This window comes from Bactrocera dorsalis, chromosome 1, assembly GCF_023373825.1.
Source record: "Bactrocera dorsalis isolate Fly_Bdor chromosome 1, ASM2337382v1, whole genome shotgun sequence".
In the NCBI taxonomy this organism is placed as follows: domain Eukaryota; kingdom Metazoa; phylum Arthropoda; class Insecta; order Diptera; family Tephritidae; genus Bactrocera; species Bactrocera dorsalis.
In genome coordinates this window covers 61731838-61744216 of record NC_064303.1, presented here as the reverse complement: position 1 = coordinate 61744216, position 12379 = coordinate 61731838, and the positions used below count along the sequence as shown (strand labels likewise).

The 12379-nt window shown below is 34.1% G+C and overlaps 1 protein-coding gene across 29 annotated transcripts in view; it reads right to left on the bottom strand.

Annotated features, from left to right (window-relative positions):
* The window catches only part of LOC105224078 (voltage-dependent L-type calcium channel subunit beta-2), a 995088-nt gene that overhangs the window by 254086 nt on the left and 728623 nt on the right, over nucleotides 1–12379 (bottom strand). For all 29 annotated transcript variants that reach the window (XM_049462492.1, XM_049462493.1, XM_049462517.1 and 26 more), the window contains one exon: nucleotides 7098–7215. In XM_049462492.1, coding sequence (XP_049318449.1) covers nucleotides 7098–7215 — 118 coding nt within the window. The remainder of the gene's footprint in view (nucleotides 1–7097; nucleotides 7216–12379) is intronic.

Genomic DNA, 12379 nt, shown 5'->3' with positions numbered 1-12379 from the left:
GAGCAGATATTTTAAATTGTAAATCGGGTGTATTTCATTTTTCTTTAGTTGGTTACAATTTGGCATCAGTTCTATTTTGAACATTGGTTGTGGGACTTTGTTCCTGTTAAAAATATTTACTACTGATTTAATGCTAAAACCCCCTTCTTTCAGTGCGTCTTTCACATCGATAGAGTCTACCGAAGACTCAATGCCTTTTATGACAACAACTAGGCCGTTTGAGCTCTTCAGTTGGTATGAGTAGTAATTTTTGTTATTATTTGACAAGTATTTTACAATATCCATGAAACTTTTTTCAGTGTATATTTGAATTTTTGTTTCATCTATGTTTCCTTTTTTCAAGGGCACAATATGAAAATTGTTTGTGCCTATTAAATTGCTTAGTTTGGAGACAAGTGCATTTGAGCTACGCTCACGCAAATAAATTGGAGGGGGTTTTGCATTAACGACTGTGGTGGTACCCTTCGCATCGTCGTCTGAACTCTTGCTTAGTAAGGCAAATCTGTTGCCATTTAAAACTTCCGTTGTATTCATATTTACTGTGCCGACTTGAAATTTTTTAGAATTGACCGCTGACTTTGAAGGACTTAATTTCCTTTTTATATTAACGTAGCGGTCAATGTCAGTTTGCACGAACTGGCCTTTTTTTAATGGTACATTCTCACCTTGCGTTATGTTATTCTTCGCTGCCTGCGTGCTTGCTGGTACCTGCTTAGTTTTTGGTGTTGACGCGTTTGTTGCTGGCCGTTGTTGATTGCTGTTCTCTGCTGCTTTTGTAATTTGCTCTGCGCTCTGCTTATGGTGCTGCTCAGTTGTTCGCTTCGATGACTCATTCCCACCGTTGCCTTGTTTGTTGTTAGGAGCTGAATTCGCAGGCTCGAGAAAGCTGAAGTAGGCGTTCAGAGAATGCTTACGGCCTTGTTGGCGAGGCTACGCTGCGCTCATGTTATTTGCTTCTTTTATTGTTTATTTCGCACTTATGTATTTGTTTTTTTTTTATTATTGTTTACAAAAGGTATAATTTTTTTGCGTTTTTTATGTTTTTATTAACACTTTCGGCGTTATTGCCTAACACTTGCACTTAATGCACTTTTTTGTTATTTGTTTATTCTTTATTTTTGTTTATTTAGAAAGTTTTTACGGAGCGCATCAATACACGTCCGTTCAGATTGAAAGCTCGCTATCTTTGTCGTTCTGTAAAGGTCTTATAATCCAGTATTTAGAAGTTTAAAAGGATTCGCCTGTTAACTTAATCCAGGGATGGGCATATTAGCCCTCAGTGGCATTTTGCCCGTGCGGGCACGAGTGCACATTTTGGGGGCCAGGTGAGGGGATCATGGCGGGCAAACATGAAGAGGGAAGTGAGCGCAACGTATTTTACCCCTACATATTTACAAAGAGAGCAACGTATTTTCTCACACCATGCTTACAAATGAGAGCGCACGCATATATGGGAAGTTGCACTGTGGGTAATAATTATAAAATTGCCTAACAATTTTAAATTTCTTTGTAACTACTATAAATTTATAAAATGTAAGGCAAATAACAAAAAGTATAATAAATATTTGATTTTAATAATCATTTTTTTTTAATGTCTTTATATCAGCATTTAATTTTGTTTATTTGAAATAATAAATTATATGTTTGGTTTAATCTCATTTGCTATAGCTACACGCATTATTGTACCAAAATTTAAATCAGATAACCTACTTCTTATTTTAGATATAATTTTCGAAGCAAAAAGTTTCAAACCAGGTTATTTCTTTAAACTTCCTTATAAAAAGTAATTTCAGTAATAACTTCAATTTATTGTTTGACCAAATGAATTTTATGAGAGCGCAATGTAAATAATTACCCAACAACCCTTCTACCACCCGCCAATCGTAGAATTTCCAACGACATTAGGTTTTCCGCAGGGTTGCCAGGCTCGATATACTGTAGTAATTATAAAAATTGTCTTCAATATATTTGAAATTTTCTTAAAATAACTCAAATTCAGAATCGAATGCTATTATTTACAAATATATAAACTAATTTCAATAGTTTGATTTCAGTTTTGATATTATATATTATGAAAAATTATAATTGAAAACTTAGATATGTACAAAACTACATATGCGTATTGAATAATGGCAACATTGTTCGAATGAAAACGAGAACAAAACGCTTGCCGCTCGTAGCGAAATGAGAAGATGTTTATGCCATTAGCGTTTGTATTCTATTTGTGTGCTTAGCCACTCTCAATCAATAATGCCATACCGCGCAAATATATTTTTGTTTGATGATTTCTTATATTTTTGAAAATATGTGTTCCCTTTCTATAGCGCATATTATTATTTTAATATATTTCCAGAGGCAACTTAGATTTTTAAAATTTAACAAAACAATTACATATAGAAAAAAACCTCAATTCTCTGAATATTTTGATAAAAAAACCAAACTGAAAATATCACAAATCATATATTTATATAAGCATTTTCATTAAATGGAACTGCAATATGTTTAAACACAATATATATAATGGTCATAAGTATCTTTTTTTATACATATATGCAGATATGCATATGTACGTATAAAAGCCCACAACTTGATAAAAGTTTTCCCAATTGTAACTAAAATGAATTTTTACAACTGGCATCACCGCCATTGACTGATCTATCACATGTACAGTGGTGTGAACAAAATAGGAACAACCATAAGGTGTTGTGAAGTTTTAAAATATGCTGTTTTCTTATTAAATAAAATTGTTTTTAGATACAAGTATAACGCATATATATTTTTTCATAACAGTGATTAGAATTTCCAGCATCCAAAGGTAAATTAAAACAGATATTAATGCGAATCTCTAAAACGTGCAAATTATGTTTACCTCTTTTTGTTCACAGAACTGTACAATTCCGATATGAAGTAAACTTCCACTCTTAAATTTGTGTACAATGTCAGTATTGCCGCAACCACTCTGCGATGAACATCAAGTTACGGAGGAATGTAATTGATTTTTTTCGCAACTTTTCTCAACTTGTTATGCCCTTCTCTCCGTAAACTGATATTCCCCTCATCTAGCCCCCGTGCGCACTTTGCCAACTTTGCGGGCTAAAAATGTGCACATCCCTGACTTAATCTATCCTAAATATGCCTTTTGCGATTTCTGCACTTGCTGTTTTCTTTAAACAATTTTAAAGTGCTGAAGTGAGAACCTGCCTATAATTTAAAATTAAACATTAAGCAACTAAATTATATTAAATATCTTTATTAATTAAGAAAAAAATAATCATTTCTGTAATTTACATATAAAATATTTATATGTGCAAAATAACATTTCAATATAACTACATATCGTTTTATTTATAAAAATACAAATAGTATTGCATTTTTTAATAAGGGATTGTGATTCCCTTATGCATTTTAACCAATTGGACACGATGAGGCATTGGCTGCAAAAGTTTTTAGCACGCACATATGAATTTTGTTCCCTTTGGTTAAAATTGCAAGTTTTAGTTGCATAGGGTTGTCAAATTACTTGAAAATTTGATAAATTTTGCTTTAAAGAATTCTCCACAGATCGTCGATCGGATTCAAATCTAGACTAGACAGGCCACTTCAGCAATACAATTTTCCGAGAGTTAAGCAACTGCCCATATCATGAGTGAACCAGCAACCTTTAGTATCTATGAAAACTATATGGTCTGTCCAAATTAAAATTCTTTTCAATACTGGAATTCTTCTGCCCAAAATTTATATTTTTCATAAAATACAATTTCTTATTTGAGACATACATCTTTTCTTATTATGGAAACTTTATGTGGAAGAGAGTGAAAACGCCCGTGATGCTCTGTACGCATGTAAGAAAATGATAGGGTGTACTTGGAGCTTATCACAATGCCTTATGCAATGGTGTTATTCAACGGCATGGGCACTAGGGGTATAACTTTTAACAATTTTTTCAAAAATAAAAATTTACATGGCCATACATGATGAGCGATGGTGAAAAAATATTAACTGCGTTTTTACTTTTTTGTTTTCTTTCAAAAAGTTCCCGCACCAACGCAATTGAATTTTTTTTATTTTGATAAAAAAAAGAAATTGCACAAAACGCGTTTAAAGTTTTCAAATCCCATAAGCCTCAATGTAAAAATGTAAATTTTGTGGATATCTCAGAAACCATGCATGATATTGATAAAATTGTGATACGATATAAAACACTATAAAATCTACGTTTCGGCATCATTAACACAAAAAATGTTTTTTTTTTTGAGTAGGTATGATTTCTTTATTGGCAGCAATATTCCGATAAGAAAATGCACAAATAGAAGAAATATTTCCACATTTTGTGAAAAAAAAAATAATACACCCATATATAGAAAAAAACAAGCATCACCGAATATTATCAAATACGGAAAAGGACGCAAAAACACACAACAAAACTTTACGATATACGTCGACTAACTGTAATATTTTCCCAGTAATTCAATTGCTTTTGTATTCATTGTCGTTGCTTCTCTTCCTCACGTATCGTAAATATGCGATAAGCGTCGACTAACTGTAGCATTTTACAATTAATTCAATTCGTTTTGTATTCATTGTCTTTATATTGCTACTCTTTGCCAGGCTTGGTTTAGCCAGCAACGCGAAAGCTATTGAATGTGGACAAATAACTATTTAACATCAAAAACGTAATGTCTTGTAAAAAGAGTGAAAAATATATTCTTAAAAATTCAAAAGTGTGGACAAATAATTTAGTTGCTTTTAAAAAAAGTACAACGAAAAGACATGAAATATTGAAAAATGTTTAACCGAATTGTGCAAAATTCCGAAGCAGGCCGCTATAATTGAAAGATACAATGCATTGGCAAAAATTGAAAAAAGCAAAGTGAATAGGTGCAAGATTATTGGAAAAGAACTGATTGATTTCTGGTCAAAACTTAATTTTCCAATCATAGCAAAAGTATCCCTTGAACGTAAAATACAAAAACTCATAGAAACATACCAGAAATCGTTAAAAACACGCAGTGGAACAAACATGGTAATCTCATTCAACAAATTATTTGATGTAATGAATAAAAACGGTATGTGGCTTGGTACTGAAGATAAAGAGCTGTATGAACTCCAAATAAGAACGAACGAAGAAGTTGGGTACACAACTTCTAAGGATGTAAAGCTTCACCCATCCATAGCTTTTAAAATGAAAGAAAATACCTCCGTCAAAAATAATAGTGTATTAAACTCATCAATATCTTCAATATCATCAAGCGACGCGAACGATGATTGCTGCGTCCCGAATTATGAAGAATTTGAAGTACCTTCAAGGCTTAAACAAGCGAATTGTTCAACAAAGGCAGCAGTGAAAATAGTAACAACTGCCAATGTGACCACCAAAAATGCAGCTAAAATATGCAAAGAATTGGCGAAATCAGGAGTTAATATAACAACACCAACACAACCAGGAATTTTAAAAGCAGCAGAACGTTTGGAAGAAGATTATAAGACTTCACTCAAGAATAATATTTGGTGTCTTCATTTTGATGGGAAGAAATTCGTTAAAAGAGAAATACAGGCCGTGGTGCTAAAAAATGAGTTCAGAGAAGTAAGATTGGCGGTCTTGGATCTTGATAATGGAAGAAGTTCCACCATATTTGAAGGCATCAAGGAAGTTCTCGATAATTTTCAACTGTGGGGCTCCATCAAAATGATTGTGTGTGATACAACAACCGTCAATACAGGACATAAAAATGGAGTTGTTATCTCACTCCAAAAATACTTTTCAACAAAAAGTTTACATTCACCGCAATATGTGAGCTGTCAACATCCTATTTTAGATCTGATTTTAAGACATGTAATGGATGAGTCACTGGATGGAAAATCAATATCACCAAATATTCCGTACGATATATTTTCAGAAATGATCAATAATTTCGATGCTCTAAGTTTCGCTCAAGGCAAAGAAAAATTGAAAGTAAGATGCATCAAATGGCGCGATGACATGCAGTATTAGTATGAGCTGGGACAAGCGTTCAAATATTATGAAAAAATAAAATCTTTCCTTATATAAAATTTAAGACTCTACCATCGCTAAGCAACGCCCGTTGGAACTGAAGGGCTATAATCTGCATTTTGACATTCATACTCATTGCCAAACACCGAAAAAAACTGTTGCCTATTTGTCAATTGATATGCGGCGCTTGGTATGACGTATGGTTTTCCGACCACCGTTTTCATGTAAATGACTACACAAAATTAGAAACATCGGTAAAGCCTTTTAAAGCAGCGCACAAATGTTTTTTAAAACACTGGGTGAAGGAAGACTCATTTATTGCAAACCAACAGCGCTCGAATATATGCGCAGAACGAGCCATCAAATTGATACAAGACATTTATCCGAAATGTAAATCTAAGCGCAGTTTAAATCTTAAGTTTATTGCTTCTAACTCTAAATAAAATATATGTGTAATTAAAAAAAAAAGAAAATGAATTAACAAAAACTATATTTTTCTTATATATAAATAATAATAAATAATATTTGATGCAAAATAATCAAAAAATACTTTTTTTGAGTTAATGATGCCAAAACGTAGATTTTATAGTATTATCTCGTATCAAAATTTTATATCAATATCATGCAAGGTTTCTGAGATATCCACAAAATAGTGCAAATTTTTACATTGAGTCTTATCTGATTTGAAAACTTTAAACGCGTTTTTTGCAATTTTTTTTTTTATCAAAATAAAAAAATTCAATTGCGTTGGTGCGGGAACTTTTTGAAAGAAAACAAAAAAGTAAAAACGCAGTTAATATTTTTGACCATTGTTCATCATGTACGGCCATGTAAATATTATGTTGCAAAAAAGTTATACCCCTAATGGGCACGGCGATTTCTCTGAATTTGAACAACTTTCCTACCAGATTGACTCATTCGTTTAATCTATTCACGCTTCTCTATTCTGGTATTTCAGTTGTGTGTGGCATTTTCTTACAAATTAAAAAAATGTTATTTATTTATGTCATCTTAAATCCTCACCACAAATTCTCATTTGTCAACTATTATAGTTGGTAATGATTAAAATAAATCAGTATGTATTAATCATTTACTATACTTTTACCTGTGGATGTTGAATTAAATCTATTTTGATCTGCCATTGGTGATGCGTTCTGAACAGTCATTGATTTGGGAATAGACCCAACGACACTCATTTCCGGATGCGTGGCCCTCCAATAAGTCTATTTTAAATATATTTCATTAGTATATAGATTTGTAAATGATGCGAAAATATGCATATATAATGTACGCTTTTGGGTGCAGTTGAACATTCTTTCAATTTACAACTATCAGAGGTGCAAACAAATTTCAACGTAAGTAGTATTAAAGAATTAGGGAAGGGCAAAGTTCGAACATTTCGTACTCTTGGTTCAAAGTCGAGGAAATACCTTTAGGTGTTCGTACAATTTTATATTAAACAAGTAGGGACGGGCTAAGTTCGGGTGCACCCGCACATTTTATACTCTTGCAACTTACAAGAATCAACGCCAAGGAAATTCTTTATGGTGTAAAACAAGTGGTAGTATATATACATATACTGTATATAACTCATACACTGACAGACACACAAGGTTTGCTAGAAAAACGGAAATCATTATATGCAGTATATGGGGTAGAATCGATCAGATTTTATCTAGTTTCCCAATACATCATACTATTAACATGTCATTTAATAAAAAAAAAACGAATCATGTAGAGTAAAGTCAGGCGACTTCGACTATCTTTTTATTAGGTATATGGGGGCTAAGGGAAGTATTGATTCGATTCAACTCATTTTTAACATACAGACATACCATTGTCAGAGAAGTATTTTCTCTGAATTTCAATTATATATCTAACACCGATATTCTCCGATATTCCGATCAAAAATCAACTATAGCTACTGGGGTCCATATTTGGTACCTAGGGGCTTGAACAGTTTTTTACTATGTTCGGACCGACATTGAAAACATTTTGAAAACACATTTGTATGTTGTGGAATGTAAGTCGTTCGGACCGACAATGTGTGTTTTCGATGAGTTTTCACTGACAACTATCAATACGGGGATTCTCTTGCTCTTGCATGATGACACAAAATGCAAAAATCCTATACCGAAATATGCAAGGCCAAGAGAGCACCCATGGCAGAATCTAGTGATATATGACGGCACGAAAATAAACATGGGTTTTGGTCTGACATATTTTAAAGCCATGGCAAATAAATTTTTGCGTGTTTGTTGTGCCGTTGCACCAAGAAAAAAAATCTGCAATTGGTGCACCGTGCAAGGGTTTTGCAAGAACAAGAGAATCCCCTTAACAGTGAGCAGCTGTATTTTTATATACATATGGAATGTAAACAAATACCAAGTGACAATTTAGGGCCGGCAAAATATGTCTTCCAAAAAAATCGATTAAACTAGAGCAGGCACCGATTATAATGAAAGTTTTCAAGTAGTAAGTTTTCAGCGAAAACTGTTTTTACGTTTGACAGATTTTACATGGACATGTTTTCGTTGTCGGTCCGAACATAGTATTTACGACGTGTGTTCAAAAAGTATCGCGAATTTTGTGTTTTTTTTCAAAAATTATTTATTGATTCATGAATATCTATTTTGTCCCCTTCAAAGTAATCCCCCTGAGATATTATACACTTGTGCCAACGGTTTTTTCAATCTTCGAAGCTCTCCAAAAAATCATTTTTTTATCTTCTTCAGCTCCTCCTTCGATGCCGTCTTTATCTCGTCAAGAGAAGCGTAACGTCGTCCTTTCATGGGCCTCGTCAGTTTAGGGAACAAGAAAAAGTCACAGGGGCCAGATATGGGGAATACGGTGGCTGTGGCATCATTAGTGTGTTGTTTTTGGCCAAAAAGTCGCGCACAAGCAACTATGTGTGAGCAGGGGCGATATCGTGGTGCAATTTTTTTGATAGGTAAAAATCGAAGACGATCCAAAACATGTGCAAGCAAGCAAAGCAGCTGTCAACAATTAAATGAACATTCAAAATGACCGAGCTTGTCGGCATAAGTGAGAAACATGAGTACCAACAAAACGCCACAAAAAATTCGAAATTCGAATATACGTAACCCGCACACATCTCGTATTGGATTTGAAAAATGTTTCCTCATATGGTGGCATACACCAAAGGCATTATTCGTGCAAAGTTTAATCCCGTTATATGAATTGCTTCTGGATTTGTTTACCGGAAAGTAATAGAATAAGGTGGAATATGAAATTGTGCTGTACAAGGTGCGTTCCAAAGTAAACAGGACTTAAAAAAAAAAACAACAGAATAAATGGTTTTTTCGGCAAAATCAATTTATTTTTTAATTTCCTGAGCGACAATTTTAGTTTGGGAACCAAATAAGATCAGGCGGAGCCAAATCTGGTTAGTACCGTAGTTGATCGATGGTATTCATTGCGGGTTTGGCCTTAAATTCGGTCACAATCGTGGCTCGATCGTCGTTTAAAATCCATGAATTTTTCTTCCACAATTATGGCCGTTTTCGATGCCTCAATATGGCCAAATAGAACTCCTTATTGACCACTTGTTCTCCCGGAACAAATTCATGCTGCACCAAACACGAATATCGAAAGAAAGCAATGAGCATAACCTTGAGTTTTTAGGGGATGTTTAATCTGCAGTTAATACTCTCCAAGAATGTGAGATTGGAATTCGTGCGATCCAGAATGTCCATAGAGACCTGTTTACGGAAATGTTTTTGAAAAAAATTCAGCTTTATCGGTACGGTTCGAGCAAGAACGCATTTTATACCCAAAATATCCACCAAAATCATTGAAACGGACGTCGAGTTCTCTCGCTATCTCTCTAACACTTGCCTGTTTAATATTTTCAACGGTTGAAAAGGTCGAAGGCCGTTTAAAACGAGGCATGTCTTCAACGACTTTGAAGGCTTTGTACCGCTCGTAGGCTATTGTTTTTATATATTAAAATCAATCTCAAATGGGGTATATAAAATCAACCGAAAATAATATATTAAGTTGAACAGAGAACCAGAGGGTCGAAATTATTTATATTAGGGATATGAGACTTAGACATAGGCCGCATAATTTTTAGGAAAAAAAGGTGCCACTAAGATCGATAGTTACAATGACTTTAGCGGTAAAATACAAAAATAGTAATGAAAATTAACAATTAAGTTCAGCATGACAAGATTGCATGAATTTATTTTATGAATTAATTAAATAAAAATGAGATAAATCGAAAAAATATGATTTGTTAGGTTTATTAGTCATCAATTTGTAATATAAGATGAAAAATTGTGGAAATCATTTTTTATAATTTTTTGTTGGACTTTAACTACGAATAACTTTGAATGAGTTGACTCAGCCAAAAAATGTTCCAGACCTTTTTTGTAGATCGGTAAATTTCCTATAAGAATAAGTGTTGATTCTCGCTTACCAATTATTTGTTTGTGTACATTAAAAATCCAAACAAAATAAACAAAATTTCCTGTGTTATTTATATGGGAAATCAAAAATGTCGATGAGGCACCTCTTAATATTAATATTAAGAGCTCAGGTCTTACCATAATTTGTTTTTAGTCATGTCGGATGAGATTTTCATGGTAACTAAGAAAAATAAAAATAAAAACTATTTTTGGCCCACCTTAGGCTGGGGGCTTGCTACCCCACTCATTTGAAAGGTAATGAATGGAGCTTTTGAATAGTAGCACTCTTCCCCCCTAGGACCACGGGGGGCTCTAGGGCAGCCTCCTGAAAATGGTGTAAAATCGTAGTTTTCCATACAATTTTCACTAATTTATATAAAATTTATGTATTTTTATGCACAGAGTGACTCTATGTTTATTATTTTTATTATTTCAATGAATTAAAGTGGAAGTCCCCTTTATTTAAATAATAAAAACACTGAAAATTAAAAATTGTATATGTATCGGTAATAATGCATACAAGTAGTTGAAGTACCAAGATAACCCAACCAACCATTTATACAAGACCCCCTAAATAATAAAATTGGGTTTTCATTTGTATGGAGTTTTTTTAGTTCGTGTTATACACATATTTAATAACACCCAGTAACGAAATAAATGGCTCTGTCTTTTTTTTTTTTGTATTTCCCGCCTCCATAAAAATTCGACTATTACATCAGCAAAGTTTGCCGGATTATTATAATTATCCTTATAAAAAAATATCTTCACTACACGCCAATGAGATTCGATTCTTTGGGTGTGTGTGCCATCCTCGGCGATGAATGGATTGCCAGGGTCACTATGGTTAACCTTTTCATGGATGTAACCATACTCAGGGAGGCATTCATATGCGCGCCAAAAATCGGTCCTTATGGTTGTTCCTTCGTGTACATGGTTACGAATAAGAGGGATGAGGACATCAGTGGAACGTACATTGTCAGGGCATACCTCCAGTCTGAGGTCCTCACTGCCATCCTCTATCATTCCCAGCACCCAATGCCCTTCTACGCGTCTTCCTGAAAAAAAAAAACAAAAGTATTAACATAATTGCATTATATATAAATTATTATTATTACCTTTGTTGTATTTGTGTTTCCCGACTTTACTTTCGTCAATCTGCACTACCTTACCTGGACCGCCAATCTTCCCTTTGACTTCTTGGTGGTCTAACTGAAATATGACTACCGCTTCAATGCAGTAGCTATACCAGTCGGAGATAGTGCCAGATGACAATTTTTTTCCTATGCTCGCATAATCCTCCCTATAAATACCTTCCCGCGTAAAGCGGTGGGCAAAGCAATACATGAGGTAAAAAAGGGGGAAAGCTTAATTTGACGTCTTCAAACCACGTGCCGCTGCCCTTGAAATAAGGGACTTTGTCTTACAATTGCCCCTAGAGCTTTTAAAGTACCCTACTGGGTGGCGTTTGCGCAATGCCATTTGGGTTTCGTGAACGGCACAAAGCCGGCTTTTTGGCAACAGACCGTATACCTCGGCAAATGATACACACACTTCATGTGAGCCCAAGTATTTGTCCATTTGCACTATATTCCACTGCTGTATCATGGTAGCATCACGATACATTACTGCTGCAGCGCTCGTGGATGCAATATCATCATCTTTGAAAAAAATTTGATATTTTATATAATACTGTTTTCAAAGAAAATTTCAAAGCCCCCTGAGAAGCGCCGCAGGCGAATATATTTTCAGCATAATATACGCGCGATTTTTTATTCCAAATTTTCGTTATATGGAGCCATTTGGAAGCCACTAAAGTCGCAATACCAAAACGTTTAAATTCTGTTTGAACGCGATATAGTAGGGGAGCCCAAGAGGGGATTTTTGCAGTTACTTAAGCGTGTCAGAAAGCTTTATGGGGAGAAACATTGCACCTTTTTATGTACCCCTACCAAATATG